The sequence below is a fragment of the Pan troglodytes genome, chromosome 20, assembly GCF_028858775.2.
Source record: "Pan troglodytes isolate AG18354 chromosome 20, NHGRI_mPanTro3-v2.0_pri, whole genome shotgun sequence".
In the NCBI taxonomy this organism is placed as follows: domain Eukaryota; kingdom Metazoa; phylum Chordata; class Mammalia; order Primates; family Hominidae; genus Pan; species Pan troglodytes.
In genome coordinates, this window is record NC_072418.2 from 55,267,130 (window position 1) to 55,286,553 (window position 19,424).

The following is a 19,424-nucleotide window of genomic DNA, read 5'->3' on the forward strand; positions in this document are numbered from 1 at the left end:
TGAGACCAGCCTGGCCAACATGTGAAACCCCATCTCTAGTAAAAATACAAAAATTAGCTGGGCCTGATGGCCTGCGCCTGTAATCCCAGCTACTCGGGAGGCTGAGGCAGGAGAATCGCTTAATCCCGGGAGGCAGAGGTTGCAGTGAGCCGAGATCGTGTCACTGCACTCCAGGTTAGGTGACAGAGCAAGACTCCATCTCAAAAAACAAAAAACCACACATGAAGATGAGAATTGGAACACTATTTATAAGGCACTCTTCTCTTTTCTTGGGATGGACTAGGGTGTGAGTGTATAAGTTAGGAAAAACCAGTGTGTTTTTGTGTTCACAGTGAACACAATAAAGAGTGCTCAACACAGAATGCCTCATCCCTGGTCACCAAAGTAATATGGGAATTACTTGTCACCAACAAGCAGTTCTTCGTCAGACAGCACCTGGGTGTTCTGTAATTTTACTCAGTTTAACTGGTCAGTGTAGGAACAACCAGACACATTTTGATCACTAAAGGTGAGGGATTCTCTTTTGGGTGTGAGAGTAGTAAAAACAGTGTGGTTTTTTCCTGTCTCAAACAGTAAGGGGAAGAATTTTCCAACAGGCCCACTCACCTGTCTCTAGGACTGTATTCTTAGTAGTGACGGAATTGTCTGTCCCTGCTCCTGGCTGCTGCTGATGCTGAGACTGTGTGCCACAGGCCAGCCCCATTCACTCTCTCCTGATGCCATGGCATCCCTCCTCCACAGTGTCATCAGATTTTACTTCAAGGGAATTATTTTGGTCAGCATACCCAGATGGAGTTGTTGCCCATTAAAACACACACACACGCCTTTATTTTTTCCACTATTTCATCCTCAGAAGAAAAAACAAAGTATTAGCTACATTTTTACTTGCAATAAGCATGCCTTTTCTGTGCTCCATGTAAGAGCACAATATACCAAAATCTTGTTTAGGCGCTCTCTCACTCTTTCCTCCATTTCTTGCTTGACCCCATCCAATCAGGTTTTGACACCAACCATTCCACTGCTCCTTTTTTTATCTGAGTCACCAGTGACTTCTCTGTTTCTAAATCTAGTTATTTATTTATTCATTTAATTTTTAGAGACAAGGTCTTGCTCTGTCACCCAAGCTGGCATGCAGTGGCACAGTCATAGTTCACCATAACCTCAAACCCCTAGGCTCCAGCAATCCTCCCGTCTTAGCCTCCAGAGTAGATAGGACTATGGGCCTGTCCCTCTGCGTGGCTGATTAAAAAAAAATTTTTTTTTTTGAGACAAAGTCTCACTACATTGCCCAGGCTGGTCTTGAACTCCTGACTTCTAGCCATCCTCCTACAAAGAAGTCCCAGCATGCTGGGATTAGAGGCATGAGCACTTTACCCTGCTTAAATCTGACTTTGAATTTTCTGTCCTCCTGTCTTTTTCTCTCAGCAGCATGTTTCACAGCTGATCACTCTTTTTTTTCGCAGCTTTGAAGACATTGCTTGTATTTTTAAAAATCTGTTTACAATTTTTCTCATTACTTTCGTATCTTATCAGTTTCCTCTGCTGCTGTCTCCTGAAGTGTCTTCTCTGAATATGGAAATGTCACCCAATTTAGTCCTTAAACCTGTTCTGTCTGCCCACACCCTCTGCTTTTCCTTTTGATCTCATCTGTGGTTTTAAACACCACCACCATGTCTCCATTTTCCCTCTTCACCCACCCCTCTCCCCTGAATTCCAAAATCCTGTGTCCAGTCATGTTCTCGACATCTCTGCTGGGACATCCACAGGCATCTCCACCTCCACGTGTCCAAAATAGGCTTCCTGAACTCCCCCAGACATGTTCTCCCTACAGTCCTGCATAGCTCAGATGACAGACACCTTCTACTTTCTGGGGATTAACTAAACCTGTCAGAATGTGCTTAAAATATATGAGATACTATTTGTGTTTTAATTTCTAAGGTACAGAATAAGTGACATGTTTACTTAAAATGAGTGAGGAAATAGATTGTTTCAAAATTTCTTTTGATGTGTAGGAGAAAATATTTGAAGAGCTCAGCCCTGCCTGATCTGCTTCCCCAGGACCTCTCTGACCTCATCTCCTGCCTCTGTTCTTCCCGCTCCCTCTACTGCAACTACACAGCCCTCTTTCCTTTTCTGAGAGCGTTTTGTATTTTTAAAATAAGTGCTTGATCAAAGTATGATTTTAGGAATCACAGTTTATTACCACATGAAGAATTGCTTTTTTTTTTTTTTCTTTTAGGTTCACAAATTTTAAGAAAGGGAGAATAAAGTGAAAAAATCTCAGAAGGAATCCACTCAACAGACGAGGTACCTTAACCACATAATGGGTGATTTCCAAAATTATTAACATCTGTTTGCTCAGTTAGGATAAATCAGACCTATGTAGAAAGTCAAAGTTTGAGGATTACCTCAGGGTGAGGTCTTCCCTCTGTGTGTGGCTATGGCACAGGAAGGAGGTATGTTGATTCTAAGCCCTAAGCAGCATATTTTTGACATTCAGGATTCACTTCCAAAGAGACATATTATGCAAGGAAGCAACTCGGAAGAGGAAAGAAAAGAAGTCAGGAATGGCCCTTACTCAGGTAAGGTAATGTTCTCAGTGGATTGTTCTGTCTCTGTTTCTTCCTGAAATGCCAGGCACTGGAGTTGCTAATCTTTGACTCTGAAGCATCCTGCCTGACACGTTTGCTTGCACTTACCCATGGCTTCTTCCAGTCCCTTCATTTCCGCTTGAGATTTCAGTTCACTGTGACCCATTGACATGAACTTGGGAAGAGGCTGCACTGGGCATGGTCCGGGGGAGGGCTCTCAGCAGACATGGATGGAGACGGGGTGTGGGTCCCGTGGTGGCAGTGCTGCTGGGCAGCAGGGATTGTTCAGGGATCACATCTGGATGCTCTGTCAGTGTTCTGTGGACTAGAATTAGAGAAGCTGCACGTCAAAGTTCCTTTCTTTCTTTTTTCTTTTTTTTTTTTGAGACAGAGTCTCACACGTTGCCCAGGCTGGAGTGCAGTGACATGATCCCTGCTCATTCCAGCCTCCGCCTCCCTGATTCAAAGGATTTTTCCACCTCAGCTTCTCATGTAGCTGAGATTACAGGTGTGCACCACCACTCTAATCTAATTTTTGTGTTTCTAGTAGAGATGGGGTTTCGCCATGTTGGCCAGGTTGATCTTGAATGTCAGCCTCAAGTGATCTGGCCACCTCGGCCTCCCAAAGTGCTGGGATTACAGGCTTGAGCCACCACCCCCAGCCATATCCAATGATTTCTTAAGGTATAGGGTGCTGAGGTATTTTCTTTGCCCTTAATATGTTAAATTAATACATTAATAAATTTCCTGTAACATATCACCTTTTTATTAATGGAATAAATTAGTAAACTTAATTAAATTTTGTTAATACCTAAATAACAATATTTTAATGGACGAAGCTTCATTTATAGGCCAGAAGCAGTGATGTGTGCCTATAATTCTAGCTTCTTGAGGGGTTGAGGTGGGAGGATCCATTCAGCCCAGGAGTTTGAGACTATTCTGGACACCTAGTGAGATCCTGTCTAAAATTTTAAAAATATTATGTTTTTGAATATGGATATTTAGTAGAGATTGGAGTTCAGGTTTCTGTGGTTTTACATGGTCTCCCATTTTTAAGTACTTACCATATGTTTATAAAATAAGTTGGTACAATTTAGACATTTTTATTGTTGCAAATATGCTGAAATACACATTGGGAAAAATAGTACTTACAGGTAGGCACAATGGTGCATGCCTTTAGTTTCCCACTTGGGAGGCTAATGAGGAAGGATCCTTTGATGCCAGGAGTTCAAGGTTATGGTGTGCTGTGAATAGCCGCTGCCATCCAGTTTGGACAATGTATTGAGACCCTGTGTCTAAAAATTGCGAACCAAACTAATGATGAAAAATATGTAAAAAATAGGTCACTGGGACAGGGTGCAGTGGCTCACCCCTGTAATCCCAGCACTTTGGGAGGCCAAGGCGGGCAGATGAGAGGGTCAGGAGTTTGAAACCAGCATGACCAACATAGTGAAACCCCATCTCTACTAAAAGTAGAAAAATTAGCCAGGCATGGTGGCGCACATCTGTAGTCCCAGCTACTTGGGCGGCTGAGGTAGGAGAATCGCTTCAACCTGAGAGGTGGAGATTGTGGTGAGCCAAGATTGTGCTACTGCACTCCAGCCTGGGCAACAGAGCGAGACTCCATCTCAAAAAAAAAAAAAAAAAAAGTCAGTGAGAGACAACTTCTCTTATTTCAACTGATGTCTATAAGTGTGTATGTGTACTAGTGTATATGAGTGTGTAAGTGTGTACATGTGATGTGTGTGGATGAGTGCACAACAGTGGTTTTTATGAATGGCATGTCATCTATATAAATTTTATGTTTTTTACTCAGTTGAAATTACATCTTAAATATTTACCAGGTTAAAATTTTTCTATACTATCATGCTAATGAGCTGATAGCTATAAGAATAATAATGTATTATGGGGACATATAATATATTATATATATGCAGATATAATGACCTTTTAGGCAGTTTTGTGTTTTTAATCCTTGAACTTGTTTTAAGTTTACTGAATTAGGTAATTGTCAATTTTCTTTTGATCCTGATCTGTTACTTAACTGTTTGATTCTTTAGGTTTGATTCTAATGTCCAGACACCTGGGATCCAGTGCTTACACTGCCATTGTTAGTCCTGACACCTGGGGCGAGTTTCCTAGAATACATGTGAAAGAGTTGTCTCTTCAGTAAGATAGGAACAGATTATTCTTTCTTCTTTTGTTTGTTTTTTTAGGTGAAGTCTCGCTCTCTCACCCATTCTGGAGTGCAGTGGCGAGATCTTGGCTCGCTGCAACCTCCGCCTCCCGGGTTCATGCTATTCTCCTGCCTCAGCCTCCCAAGTAGCTGGGATTACAGGCGCCTGCCACCACACCCAGCTAATTTCTGTATTTTTACTAGTGATGGGGTTTCACCATGTTGGCCAGGATGCTCTCAGTCTCTTGACCTTGTGATCGCCTGCCTTGTGATCCTCCAGTTAGTTCATGTAAAGCATTTAAAATAGTGCCTATCACATGGGAAGTGTTCCGTTCAGCCATTGCTATTGTTATCATCACAGTTTTCAGATTTTGGTCATTTTTTATTTTATTTGTTTTTTTGAGTTGGAGTGTCACTCTTGTCTGTTGCCCAGGTTGGAGTGCAGTGGCATGATCTCAGCTCACTGTAGACTCCACCTCCCGGGTTCAAGAGATTCTCCTGTCTCAGCCTTCTTAGTAGCTGGGATTACAGGCACTCATCACCACATCTGGCTAATTTTTTTCTATTTTTAGTAGAGACAGGGTTTTACCATGTTGGCCAGGCTGGTCTCGAACTCCTTACCTCAGGTGATCCACCTGCTTCGGCCTCCCAAATTGCTAGGATTACAAGCATGAGCCACCACACCTGGCCAAGATTTTGACCATTCTTAAAAACTACAGTAGGTTGGGGCCGGGCACAGTGGCTTACGCCTGTAATCCCAGCACTTTAGGAGGCCAAGGCAGGTGGATCAGGAGGTCAAGAGATTGAGACCATCCTGGCCAACATGGTGAAACCCCGTCTCTACTAAAAATACAAAAAACTAGCTGGTCGTGGTGGCAGGCACCTGTAATCCCAGCTAGTTGGGAGGCTGAGGCTGGAGAATCACTTGAACCTGGGAGGTGGAGGTTGCAGTGAGCCAATATCACACCATTGCACTCCAGCCTGGGCGAAAAGAGCGAAACACCATCTCAAAAAAAAAAAAGAAAAACCCCAAAACTACAGTAGGTTGGGTGTGGCGGCTCACACCTGTAATCCCAGGACTTTGGGAGGCCAAGGTGGGAGGATGGCTTGAGATTAGGAGCTCAAGACCAGCCTGAGCAACATGGTGAGACACCATATTTATAAAAAATACAAAAATTAGCCAGGCATGGTGTCATGAGCCTGTAGCCCCAGCTACTCCAGAGGCTGAGGTTGGAGGATGACTTGAGTTTAGGAGGCAGAGGTTGCAGTGAGTCAAGATTGTGCCACTGCACTCCAGTCTGGGTGACAGAGTGACACCCTGTCTCAAAAAAAAGAAAAAAACACTGTAGACATCGTCATCTCTGAAGACACCACTTGAATTGAATCTCAGGTAGATACTGGATATCACTTGGTGTGTAAAAATACCTAACACTTCTATAGAGAGAGAGAACCCTGGATTAATTGTTTTTTGTATTGTCCAAAAATGAGACATCTACACTGATTTAAGGAATGTCTTAACTTCTTATGGAGAAATATAATAAAACCACAATTACAGACACGTAACTGGCTCAAGAATACCTTAATATGGATTTTTCACAGTGCTCACATAAGTGGAGTCAGTCCTTAACGACTGTCTTCCCATTCTTTGTGACGATGAGTACTGTGTGCATACCCTGTTGCTGAAATGTGGATTTTCTTTTAGGGACCCTTGAAATTCATGGATGTGGCCATAGAGTTCTCTCAGGAAGAGTGGAAATGCCTGGACCCTGCGCAGAGGACTTTATACAGGGACGTGATGTTGGAGAATTATAGGAACCTGGTCTCCCTGGGTGAGGATAATGTCCCTTCAGAAGCCGGGATCTGCCCTGGTGGATCTCTGAATTGTGTCTTATATGCCTCTTGGGAGCTCCTGCATTGCTTGACTGAGATTGAAACCTTGTTGACTCAGAATTGAAAAACTGTATTACACTTTCTGGACTTGAAATGTCCCCTGTCTTCAGGTATTCTCCTCCCTCCACAATTCATGATTGGTGGCACCAGGGCCGAAGTATGCATGAAACCTTATGACAAACTTTAAAAATATCCAGTTCCCTGTTTTCTACCCCTGTGCTTTTGATTCTATAGTTCTTGGAAGGGGGCTCTATGTCCGCATGTTACAATGTTCCCTAAGCATTCAGAAAGAGGCAGTCAGTAGATGAATTTGTGAAATACTATTTATGATTTAATTATAATATCCTCTCTCCTCCCTCAATACAGGGCATGGACTTGGGAGATGCCACAGCACACATTTATTCTTTCTTTTATAAATAGGAATCTGTCTTCCTGACCTGAGTGTTACCTCCATGTTAGAGCAAAAGAGAGATCCCTGGACTCTGCAGAGTGAAGAGAAAATAGCAAACGATCCAGACGGCAGGGAGTGCATCAAAGGTGTGAACACAGGTGAGAGCTCGGGTGGGCAGAGTGGAGGCCCCATAATTTTTGTTTTTTGAGACAGGGTCTAACGCTGTCATCCAGGCTAGAGTGTGATGGCAATCATAGCTCACTGCAGCCTTGAATTCCTGGACTTAAGGGATCTCCCTGGCTCGCTCTTCCAAAGTGTTGGGATTACAGCCATGAGCCACTGTAACCTGCAAAGCCACACTATTACATAGCGTTTGGGAAACTCTCTGCAAATGGGAGAATTCTGTGGGAAAACCAAAGTTGAAATCTTGTGAGTTCTGAACAGACATTTTTCTTTATTTTCCTATTTATTTTTTGGAGATAGGATCTCTCTTGGGTCACCCAGTCCAGAATGCAGTGGCATGATTATGGCTTGCTGCATCCTCGACTTCCTGGGCTCAAGTGGTCCTCCCACCTCAGCCTCCTGAATAGCCGGGACTACAGGTGTACGCCACGATGCCTGGCTAATTTTTGGTATTTTATGTGGAGATGGGGTTTCACCATGTTACACAGGCTAGTGTTGAACTCCTGGGCACCCAGTCCAGAATGCAGTGGCATGATTACGGCTTGCTGCATCCTCGACTTCCTGGGCTCAAGTGATTCTCCCACCTCAGCCTCCTGAATAGCTGGGACTGCAGGTGTACGCCACCATGCCTAGCTAATTTTTTGTATTTTTTGTGGAGTTGGGGTTTCACCATGTTATACAGGCTAGTGTTGAACTCCTGGGCTCAAGTAGTCTGCCTGCCTCAGCTTCCCAAAGTGTTGGGATTATAGGCATAAGCCACAGTAACCAGTAAGGTGTGTTGTTTAATTGGCAAATATTTGTGGATCTTTAAGTTTTTATTCTTTTGGCTGGGCACGGTGGCTCATACCTGTAATCCCAGCACTTTGTGGGGCTGAGGCAGGCAGATCACTTGAGGCCAGGAGTCCGAGACCAGCCTGGCCAACATGGTGAAACCCTGCCTCTACTAAAAATACAAAAATCAACTGGGTGTAGTGGCAGGTGCCTATAATCCCAGCTACTCAGGAGGCTGAGGCAGGAGAATCGCTTGAACCTAGGAGGTGGAGGTTGCAGTGAGCCGAGATTGTACCACTGCGCCCTAGCTTGGGTGACAGAGTGAGACCCTGTCTCAAAAAAAATAAAAATGCATTTTTTTCTTTAGTTAATTTCAACGTTACATGCCTCTGCCTCTGGAGTAGCTGGGATTACAGACATGCACCACCACGCCTGGCTAATTTTTGTATTTTTAGTAGAGATGGGATTTTTCCATGTTGGGCAGGCTGGTCTCGAACTCCTGGCCTCATGTGATTAGCCCTCCCTTAGCCTGCCAAAGTGCTTGGGATTACAGGTGTGAGCCACTTCACCTGGCCCAAAACATTCTATTTTAAATGTTAACAGCTTATCTTTGATTAGGTACACAAAGCTCTGCTTAACAACTCTGCTCTCACTTTCTGTTATTACTGGCAGAAATTAATCCTATATATTTTCTGTTCCCATTAACATATGTTTATAATGTTTATAATGCTTTTTACATGAGAGTGTCTTTTTTTTTTTTTTTTTTTTTCTGAGATGGAGTCTCCTTCTATCTCCCAGGCTGATCTCGGCTCACTACAGCCTCTGCCTCTCTGGTCCAAGTGATTCTCCTGCCTCAGCCTCCTGAGTAGCTGGGATTACAGGCGCCCATCCCCACCCCTGGCTAATTTTTGTATTTTTAGTAGAAACAGGTTTTTGCCATATTTACCAGGCTGCTCTCCAACTCCTCACCTCAAGTGATCCACCTGCCTCGGCCTCCCAAAGTGCTGGGATTACAGGTGTGCCACTGTACCTGGCCTGATTGTGTCTTTTAAATTGTAGGAAAGAATTAAAAGTCAAGTTACAAATGAAAAGTGCAATAATACTTGTTTCTGTGTTTGATCATTTGTTGACCTTTTATGATGAGCTTTTTATTTTTATTTTTGGGGGATGGAGTTTTGCTCTGTTGCCCAGGCTGGAGTGCAATGGCAGGATCTTGGCTTACTGCAACCTCTGCCTCCTGGGTTCAAGCGATTCTCCTGCCTCAGCCTCCCGAGTAGCTGGGATTACAGACACCACGCCCAGCTAGTTTTTGTATTTTTAGGAGAAACGGGGTTTCACCATGTTGGCTAGGCTGGTCCCGAACTCCTGACCTCAGGTGATCCACCCACCTCAGCCTCCCAAGTTGTTGGGATTACAGGCATGAGCCACTGCGCCCTGCCTGTGATGACCTTTATATTTTCATATGGGTTAAAGATACCGTCTAGAGTGCTTTCATTTCATCTTGAATGCTCGTTTTAGCATTTCTTCTTGGACGGGTCTAGAATACTAATTAACTTCCTCAGCTCTTCTTTAGGAAAGTCTAAAATTCACCTTTATTTTTGCAGGTGAGTTTTGCTAAGTGTAGTATTCTTCATTGCTGTTTTGCCTATTTGTCTTTAAGCACTTTCAATATATCACCTCACTGCTTTCTAGCCTGAAGATGTCTGCTGGAAAATATATATAATCTTACAGAGTTTAGTATTGTCTGACAAGTCTCTTTTTTGTTGCTGCTGTCAAGATTTTGTCTTTGTCTTTTTTTGACTCTTGATAATTTCTTTATAGTATGTCTCTGTGTGAATGTATTTGGGTTAATTTTAGTTAGAATGATCAAGTCTCTTTTTTTTTTTTGAGACGGAGTTTCACTCTTGTTGCCCAGGCTGGAGTGCAGTGCCATGCATGATATTGGCTCACTGCAGCCTCCACCTCCCGGGTTTAAGCGATTCTCCTGCATCAGCCTCCCAGGTAGCTGGGATTACAGGCACCCTCCATGATACTCCTTTTCATGCATCGTTTTCCTGATTTCATTTAGTTGTCTATCTCATTTATGTTTCAGCTGGTTAAGCATCTTAAGACAGTTGCTTTCAAAATTTGTAAAGTAATCAGAGGGCTGCCTTTTTCTAGGTTGGGTTTGTGGAGATTTGTTTTTTTTTTGTTTGTTTGTTTATTTCAATGTCCTTATGTAGGCCTTGTAATTTTTATTTTAGGTTTGCTAAAACAACCACTTCTCCCAGGTTTTTTTGTTTGTTTGTTTTTGTTTTTGTTTTTTTTGAGATGGAGTCTTTCTCTGTTACCCAGGGGCTGGAGTGCAGTGGCATGATCTTGTCTCACTTCAACCTCCACATCCAAGATTCAAGCAATTCTCTTGTCTTAGCCTCCTGAGTAGCTGGGACTAGGCACACACCATCACGCCTGGCTAATTTTTGTATTTTTAGTAGAGACGGGGTTTCACCATGTTGGTCAGGCTGGTCTTGAACTCCTGACCTCAGGTGATCCGCTCACCTTGGCCTCCCAAAATGCTGGGATTATAGGCATGAGCCACCATGCCCAGCCAGAGGTCTCTAACTATTGACCTCAAGTTATCCATCCCCCCTTGGTTTCCCAAAGTGCTGGGATTACAGGCATGAGCCACTGCACTGGCTGTTCCAGTTCTTTTATGTAAGAACTGTACAGGGTGAGACCTTTACAAATCAACCTGTTGTAAAAGGTGTGGGTGCCACCTGCATGGACCTTGGGGGACTGAACAAAGGGAACAAATGTGGGAATAAAAGACAAAGACAATAGAGTATATTTGGAAGAAAGGGTCAGGGGGCTCCTTGCTTCTAATGGACAAGGGCCCTGAGCTTTAGAGCCCTTCACATTTTATTGGGTAAAAGAGGGAGAAGGGTGGGGGTGATTGTCGGTCATCGGCTTGATTTACAGCAGGCTTGCAAGACTGCATTCTTTGAACAATAGGCTCTAGATGTCCCAGTAGATAATCTCAATGAGCACAGCGCCAGGGAATGATTGCCTCCAGCAAAGCTTCTGGTGGCAGGCTCAGTCATGAGTTTGCCCACATCCTGCACTCATGATAAACAGTTTGCTGTTTGGTCATATAGCCTCCAGTGGAACGCTGAGTTGGTCATGTCTCTCAGGCCATCGGTTCCCTACATCTCCCCTTTGTATTTATGTATTACTGTTACAGATTTGTCTAAGCATTGGCCTACCTAAAAGTTCTGTTGGAGATGGGGGGTAGAGAGAATAAACAAAAACAAAGGTTTTTGTGGCTGTAGCCGGGAGGCATGTCCCTGCTGAAGCATTTGCTCTATAAGCTATAATTCCTCTTCAGCCTCTTAAGGGGCACAGGGAATTTAAGGAAGAATCTCCTTGCAGGGTTTGGTAAAGATGTGTAAGTTGATAGGTGGCAATACCTAGCATAGGGCGTAGCCAATTAATATCTCCTAGTATTTGTTGAAAATCATTTAAAGTCTATAATGTGTCTTTACCAAGAGCTGCTTTCTATGGCCGTACACTCCTCTTCGTAACAATATTTCCTACGTAATGGTATGGGGAAGTTATTTGCACTTTCTCTGGAGCAATTTTGGGATTCCATTTAACAAGATCTTGCTTTACATCTCTGAATAATTGATGTAAATTTGATCTGTAGGAGTGGCCAGAAGAATATCATCCATAAAATGAGTGATATACGCAGTGGGAAACATATTTTGAGACTCCTTTAATGCTCTTCCTACAAAATGGTGACACAATGTAGGACTGTTAAGCATGCCTTCAAGTAAAACTTTCCACTGATAGCAAGAAACAGGTTCTCTATGATTAATAGAAGGCATAGAGAAGGCAAATTGAGGCTTATGCTTCTCGTGTAATGGTATAATAAAGAAACAATCCTTAAAATCTATTACTACAAGAGGCCAGTCTCTTGGAATGGCCGCCGGGGAAGGTAAACCTTGCTGTAATGCACCCATTGGCTTAATTTGTGCATTAATAGCTCTGAAATCATGCAGCAGTCACTGTCTTCCAGGCTTTTTTGGAATAACAAATACCAGTGAATTTCAGGGGCTCACTCACTTCTCTATATGTCCTGCATTCAATTGTTCTTTTACCAACAGATGAAGTTGATCTAGCTTCCCCTGTGTTAGGGGCCCACACAAGTTTCTCACTAAGCCATTCTAATGGTAAGGCAGCGGGCAGAGGAGAGATATCAATGACCCCCATCAGAAATCCTGACGTCCTAGCCCTTTTCTGTTTTTCCAGTTACTGAGAACGGGTTAGGGTTTCCTTGTAGGAATTTCCCTAACCCTTTTCTACTTTCATATCCCATGTCCTTCAACATTTTAAATCCTGGGTTACCAAAGTTTTCATTTGTAAGAGTCTCATATCTCATGCTGTAAGTCTCAACCCCATAAATTGATGGCTGTATTTGCAACCTAAGACTGGAAAGTACCTGACTGACCATCCAGACCAAGACAAGGTAAAATCTCAGCACTCTGTTGAAAACACTTTTAGCTGCTCCTACTCCCACTGGGGGTGTGGAGGTTAGTCTGAGAGTCGATGCTGGGGGCCAGTCTTTACTGGATATGACTGACACATCAGCTCCTGTGTCCATTCGCCCATAAAATTTCTTTCCTTTAATTAGTACTACACAGGTAAGTCTATTAGAGGCTATGGATTGGGATAGATAAGTTTCCTATGTAATTGTGCTCCCAAACCCTTTATTTCCTCATTTCTCCTTTTGTGAAGATGGGTGTAATTTGCAGGGAATAAGCAATAGCTAAGCAGTATATTCTCCTGGTTCAAAAACCCAAAGATCTTGTGACATTAAAACTACTTGAATTTCTCCTTCATAATCGGAGTCAGTCACTCCTGGGACTACAGTGATGCCTTGCAAGTTAAGGCGGCCTTTGCCTAAAATTAGTTCCATGTATCCTCTTGGTAAAGGTCCCCAAATGCCAGTGGGAATTTTGATAGGTTTGTCTCCACCAACTACTGTTATTTCTCTTGACTGGGAGATCTAATCCTGCACTTCCTGGTGTTCCTGGGGTGAGGGAATCAATGTTTCTCTTGGGACCCATCCCTGAAATGGGCTTGTGGTCTGGACTGAGAATGCCCTCATTGTTTGAGGGGCCCGGGTCCAGGCCACCTTCTCATTTCCCAGCAGGAGGGGTGCCATTCTGATGAAGTCTTGAGTGGCACTGATGAGCCCAGTGATTTCCTTTGTTACAGCGAGGACAGAGTGCTGGCGTTTTTCTGCTGGGGGTTGGGGGCGGCACTGCATTGTGAGGTCCTTTCTGTCCTGAGATCTGGTGGCATTCCTTTTTAAAATGTCTGGTTTTTCCGCAGGTACAACATTTTCCCAATTTAGGGTTTGACCCTTGGCTCCTTTTAGATTTGTCAACTACTAAATTAGCCATGCTTCAGCTATCATTGAAGAGCAATGAAGCTCAGTTGCTACATCCTAACAAGCTCTGAGAAAATTTCCCAAGTCTTTTGTACACCTTACAGGTGCCAGTGCACATTTACAATCCACGTTTGCATTCTCAAAAGCTAAAGTTAAGGTTAGCATTTCTGCGGCAGTGGCATGAGGAATCTGACGCTTCACTGCCTCTTGTAATCTCGCAAGAAATTGTGCATAGGGCTCCTACAACCCTTGCATGATATGCAAAAAGGATTGTACTAGGACTCCCTCATCTGGAATTGTGGCCCGGGCGCATTTAGCAGCCTGTGAACGCTGCTGATAAGCAGCAGCTGGGGGTGCCATTTGATGTTCCAGGTCTGAATAAGGGTCATTACCCAATAGCATATCCTCTGTAATGTCTCCTTGACAAGCGGCACGATTCTGTCTAGCCTGGTTTGCACACAGTTCTTGCCAATTTAAATTCCCTGTCAGATACGCAGTAGCAGACAAGTTTGCGCCAAAAGTTTTACATCAAAGAGTAGAAGGCACGTAGCACCGAATACAGATTCTAGCAATCCTAAAGTGAATGGGTTCTGTACTTCATTGTTAACTACACTCGTTTGTAATTCCTTCAACAACTAAACTCTAGTGGGGTATTTTCATGAATAAACTGATGTAGATTGTTTGGATCAGGCCTTATGGAAATAGGAAAAGCACAAGGTCCTAAGGGCTCTCCAGCTATGGCAGCAGAGTGTAACATTCTTTGTACTGGGGTCTCTATTTCTGCTACTGAAGGAGGTGGTACAGACGTTGCTGCAACTGGAGGGGGTGGTAAAAACCAATTTTTATCCTCCCTCTCCTGTTTTTTGTTTTCAATTGGATCTGTGGATGGGACAACAGATTCTTTGAGATTTTTAGACTCAGTCTGCTGCCCAGCAGAATAATGAGATAATGGCAGAACAGTACGAACTAGACTCCACGTGAAGACAGAAGAATCAACTTTAAGACCTTTTTGATGAGCCTTTTTTAATCCTTTTCCTGCTGTGTCCCAATTTTCCACATCAAGAGTGCCTGCCTGTGGAAACCATGGGCTATGCATAATAATCTCCTGCAGAGAGGCTTAATGTCTGTGAATTAACCTGAGTTCCAGACTGTCTCAATAGAACTTTAAACAACTGCACATAGTGGTTTTTTTCAACAGACAAATTCTGCCCCATGTTACCCTGATTCAGAAAACTTCCCATTCCCAGTACTTTAGAGCACTGACCTTATATCGCTCCCAGTACCTCTTTAGGGCACTGACCTTACATCTGCTGCCAGCCGACTCATCCAGGGTTCCCCATTCACCTTGTGAATTTCAGTTCCTCTACTCCAGCAGAACCTTCTTTGTTCATGTCCTCAAAGTCCTATATTCGGAGGCCACTTGTCTGACATCCTCGAAGTCCCTGTTCTGGGTCACCAGTTGCCACCTGCACAGACCCTGGGGGACTGAACAAAGGGGGTGAACATTGGAATAAAAGACAAAGGTGTATATTTGGAAGAAGGGGTCAGGGGGCTCCTTCTAGTGAACAAGGGCCCTGAGCTTTAGAGCCCTTTGTATTTTATTGAGTAAAGGAGACGGTGGCAGGGGGAGGGGGTGGTTATTGGTCAGCGGCTTGATTTACATCAGGTTTGCAAGACTGCATTCTTTGAACAATAGACTGTAGATGTCCCAGTAGATAATTTCAATGAGCATGGCACCAGAGAGTGATTACCTTCAGCAAACCTTCTGGTGTCAGGCGCAGTCGTGAGTTTGCCCACATCCTGCATTCATGATAGTTTGTTGTTTGATCATATAGCCTCCAGTGGAATGTTGAGCTGGTCACATCTCTTGGGCCTTCAGCTTCCTACATGTGGGAACACTCAGTCCTTTTCTGGGGATGTGTTTCTTCTGGCTTGTGGAAGTGCCATTATTAATGTCTATACAGCTCTTCTTGGATTTCTGATTTTCCCTAAGAGGCTCATCCCTGCTTCTTCCCAGAAGTTTTCAGTTTCTGTTGTATTTCTCTGCTCATAATCTCTTTCAGATTTACCCATAATTCTCTCGACTCTGCAGATTCCCCACTGCTGCAATGCATCACCTCAGTTCCTTGTGTTTTCTGCACTGCCAGCATGATATACACAATACCCTGATACTCCTACCAATGTCTGAGTCAGGTGAGGCAGAATCTAGACCCTCTGTCAGACATGAAGGATGCCATTATCATGGGTTGAAGTTCCACTTTTTTCTTTCTGTTTTAGAGAGGAGCTCTAAATTGGGAAGTAATGCAGGAAACAAGCCTTGTAAAAATCAACTTGGATTCACTTTTCAGTTACATCTGAGTGATCTACAGCTATTTCAAGCTGAAAGGAAAGTTTCTGGGTGTAAGCATTTTGAAAAACCCATCAGTGACAATTCCTCAGTTTCACCGCTTGAAAAAATTTCTTCCAGTGTCAAATCCCACCTTTTAAATAAATATAGAAATAATTTTGATCATGCGCCATTACTTCCACAAGAACAGAAAGCACACATTAGGGAAAAAGCTTATAAATGTAATGAGCATGGCCAAGTCTTTAGAGCATCTGCAAGCCTTACTAACCAAGTAATCCATAATGCAGATAATCCTTACAAATGCAGTGAATGTGGCAAGGTCTTTAGTTGCAGTTCAAAGCTTGTGATACATCGAAGAATGCATACTGGAGAGAAGCCTTACAAATGTCATGAATGTGGCAAGCTCTTTAGTAGCAATTCAAACCTTTCACAACATCAAAGAATTCATACTGGAGAGAAGCCTTACAAATGTCATGAATGTGACAAAGTCTTTCGAAGCAGTTCAAAGCTTGCACAACATCAAAGAATTCATACGGGAGAGAAGCCTTACAAATGTCATGAATGTGACAAGGTCTTCAATCAAATTGCACACCTTGTACGACATCAAAAAATTCATACTGGAGAGAAACCTTACAGTTGTAATAAATGTGGCAAGGTCTTTAGTCGCCATTCATATCTAGCAGAACATCAAACAGTTCATACTGGTGAGAAACCTTACAAATGTGAAGAGTGTGGCAAAGCATTTTCAGTGCGTTCCAGCCTCATAACCCATCAGTTAATTCACACTGGAAGGAAACCTTACAAATGTAAAGAATGTGACAAGGTCTTTGGGCGCAAGTGTTTCCTGACCTCTCATCAGAGAATTCATACTAGAGAGAGACCTTATGGATGCAGTCAGTGTGGCAAGATCTTTAGTCAGAAATCAGACCTTATACGACATCGAAAAACTCATACTGATGAGAAGCCTTACAAATGTAATAAATGTGGCACAGCGTTTAGAGAGTTTTCAGACCTTACTGCCCATTTTCTAATCCATAGTGGAGAGAAACCTTATGAATGTAAAGAATGTGGCAAAGTCTTCAGGTACAAGTCTTCTCTAACCAGTCATCATAGAATTCATACTGGAGAGAAGCCTTACAAATGTAACAGATGTGGCAAGGTCTTCAGTCGCAGTTCAAACCTTGTATGCCATCAGAAAATTCATACAGGAGAAAAGCCTTACAAATGTAATGAATGTGGCAAGGTCTTTAATCAAGCGTCATACCTTACAAGACATCAAATAATTCATACTGGAGAGAGGCCTTACAGATGTAATAAATGTGGCAAAGCATTTCGAGGGTGTTCAGGCCTTACTGCCCATCTTGCAATCCATACTGAAAAGAAATCTCATGAGTGTAAAGAATGTGGCAAGATCTTCACTCACAAGTCTTCCCTCACCAATCACCGTAGAATTCACATTGGAGAGAAACCTTACAAATGCACCCTGTGCAGTAAGGTCTTCAGTCACAATTCTGACCTTGCACAGCATCAGAGAGTTCATTCATGAGAGTCCCTACAAACTGTGTATGGGAAAACCATCATCATGAGTTCTAGCATTAATCAACATCAGTGAGTTCATACTAAGTGGAAATCATATAAATGAAATGTATGTGACAGGCTTTATCAAGGCCTGCCAAATCACTAGACATCACCACATCACTGTGGAGGATGAAAGCACACAGATGAATTGTGTGTACTTGGGCTATTATTCAAGGACCATTGCTATAGAACACGATAGGATTTACACAAGAAGTAACTCTGTCTCTGGTTCTCTGATACTAATCTATGATATTGCATAATGCAGAATAATGCTAAGTCAAAATATGTTGAATCTCATGACGTGATGTATATCAAAGGTGCAACGGCTTGTAAATGACCAGTTTTATTCAGGCTATAAAGCATTCAATTATTTGGAGCTTATAGAAAAGGCTACTTTACTCTTTGTGACTTTGAAGTCTCTTCATGTGCCTTCCATACAGGCCATTCACTGTGGTCCCTGGGAAAGAATCAGTAGGATGACAGGGCTGACTTCATTAGCTGAGGATTATTTCTATCCAATTTCCTGATGAAGGACATTGTCTTTTGAGATTAAATATTGTCTGATTTAGAGAGCATGGAGGTGGGCAGAGTAACATAAAACTGATGACCGTCGTCATACTGTTGCAGTCAGCACACTTTCTCCTGACATAAGTGCACAGAGCTTCAGTGTCCACCAACTGACCATGAAATAGAGTATGCTGTAATCTTAAGGCATAGGTTATTAGTGGGAAGAGAGTAATAGGTTGCTAGTGTCTGATTATATGGTAGAAATAATGCAAGGAAAAAGGTAGCCACCTTCTCCATTGAACAGCAGTACCTGCTGTTTAGCAAAGACTGATGAGAAATAGACTTTTTTTTTTTTTTTTTGGAGATAGAGTTTCAATCTGTTGCCCAGGCTGGAGTGTAGTTGTGTGTTCTTGGCTCACTGCACCCTCCGCCTCCTGGGTTCAAGCAGTCCTTCTGCCTTAGCCTCCTAAGTAGCTGAGACTACAGACGTGCGCCACCACACCCAGTTCATTTTTGTATTTTTAGTAGAGACGGTGTTTACCATATTGGCCAGGCAGGTCTCCAACTCCTGACCTCAAGTGATATGTTCACCTCAGCCTCCCAAAGTGCTGGGATTACAGGCATGAACCACAGTGTCCAGCCTCATTTTTGAAATGGAATAGAGAACAGTTATATCACAGTTGAGAGTTTAATCAAAATGACTGGATCAGCATATTCTTTTTTTAGATGAGACAGAGTTTCGCCCTTGTCACCCAGGCTGTAGTGCGGTGGCGCGATCTCGGCTCACTGCAACCTCCGCCTCCCGGGTTCAAGCAATTCTCCTGCCTCAGCCTCCCAAGTAGCTGGGATTACAGGCGTGTACCACCATACCCAGCTAATTTTTGTATTTTTAGTAGAGATGGGGTTTCACCACGTTGGCCACACTGGTCTCAAACTCCTGACCTCAGGCGATCCATCTGCCTCAGCCTGAAAGTGCTAGGATTACAGGCGTGAGCCACCGCGCCTGTCCAGATCAGCATATTCTTAAGTAGGATTCACATTTAATTCTTGGTATTATAAGTTGCAACCATTTGATTTAGAATGTATGCAGCTCTCATGTTTGTAGTAATAAAGTTTCATTTTTCCTAAGTATGAATGAATCATGTGTTTTCTACCGTCATAATTTCATCCCACCTCAGGAGGATGGATACTCTGTAGCACACAGTAATGCACCATTGGGATTTTAAGATTGGAGCATCCAGAGCAAGTTTTCTGGTTGTGAAATGAAACATGTCCTTTGGGTACATATCCTTAGGTAAGTGTGAATATGAGTAATCATACTTAGTACTTGAATTATTGTATCTGTGCTCTGCCCTAGAATGCTTCTGTGGGTACAGTGAAAATCCCAAAGCAGTGCAACTCCAGCATCCTATACCCTCAAATGTGTTCATAGCCCTTGGCAAATGTTTAGCGTATCATTATATTTCTATGTGCCTTTTTCTTGTGTGCTAAATTAGACCCATGGCACACATTGTCTCTCTCTCTCTTTTTTTTTTTTTTTTTTTTTTGAGAGTCTCGCT

At 43.0% G+C, this 19,424-nt stretch overlaps 1 protein-coding gene across 4 annotated transcripts in view; it reads left to right on the forward strand.

Moving 5' to 3' along the window:
- The window catches only part of ZNF528 (zinc finger protein 528), a 45,021-nt gene extending 26,025 nt beyond the window's left edge, over window positions 1-18,996 (forward strand). For 2 of the 4 annotated variants that reach the window (XM_512870.9, XM_009436247.5), the window contains exons 3-7: window positions 2,240-2,307; window positions 2,501-2,582; window positions 6,470-6,596; window positions 7,078-7,206; window positions 15,711-18,996. In XM_512870.9, the coding sequence (XP_512870.3) occupies window positions 2,568-2,582; window positions 6,470-6,596; window positions 7,078-7,206; window positions 15,711-17,326 (1,887 nt within the window). In that variant the 5' untranslated portion in view covers window positions 2,240-2,307; window positions 2,501-2,567 and the 3' untranslated portion in view covers window positions 17,327-18,996. Of the gene's footprint in view, window positions 1-2,239; window positions 2,308-2,500; window positions 2,583-6,469; window positions 6,597-7,077; window positions 7,207-15,531; window positions 15,627-15,710 lie in introns of those variants that run through there. The other 2 variants (XM_016934331.3, XM_063802169.1) reach the window with 2 other exon arrangements.
- Window positions 18,997-19,424: the final 428 nt, after the last annotated feature.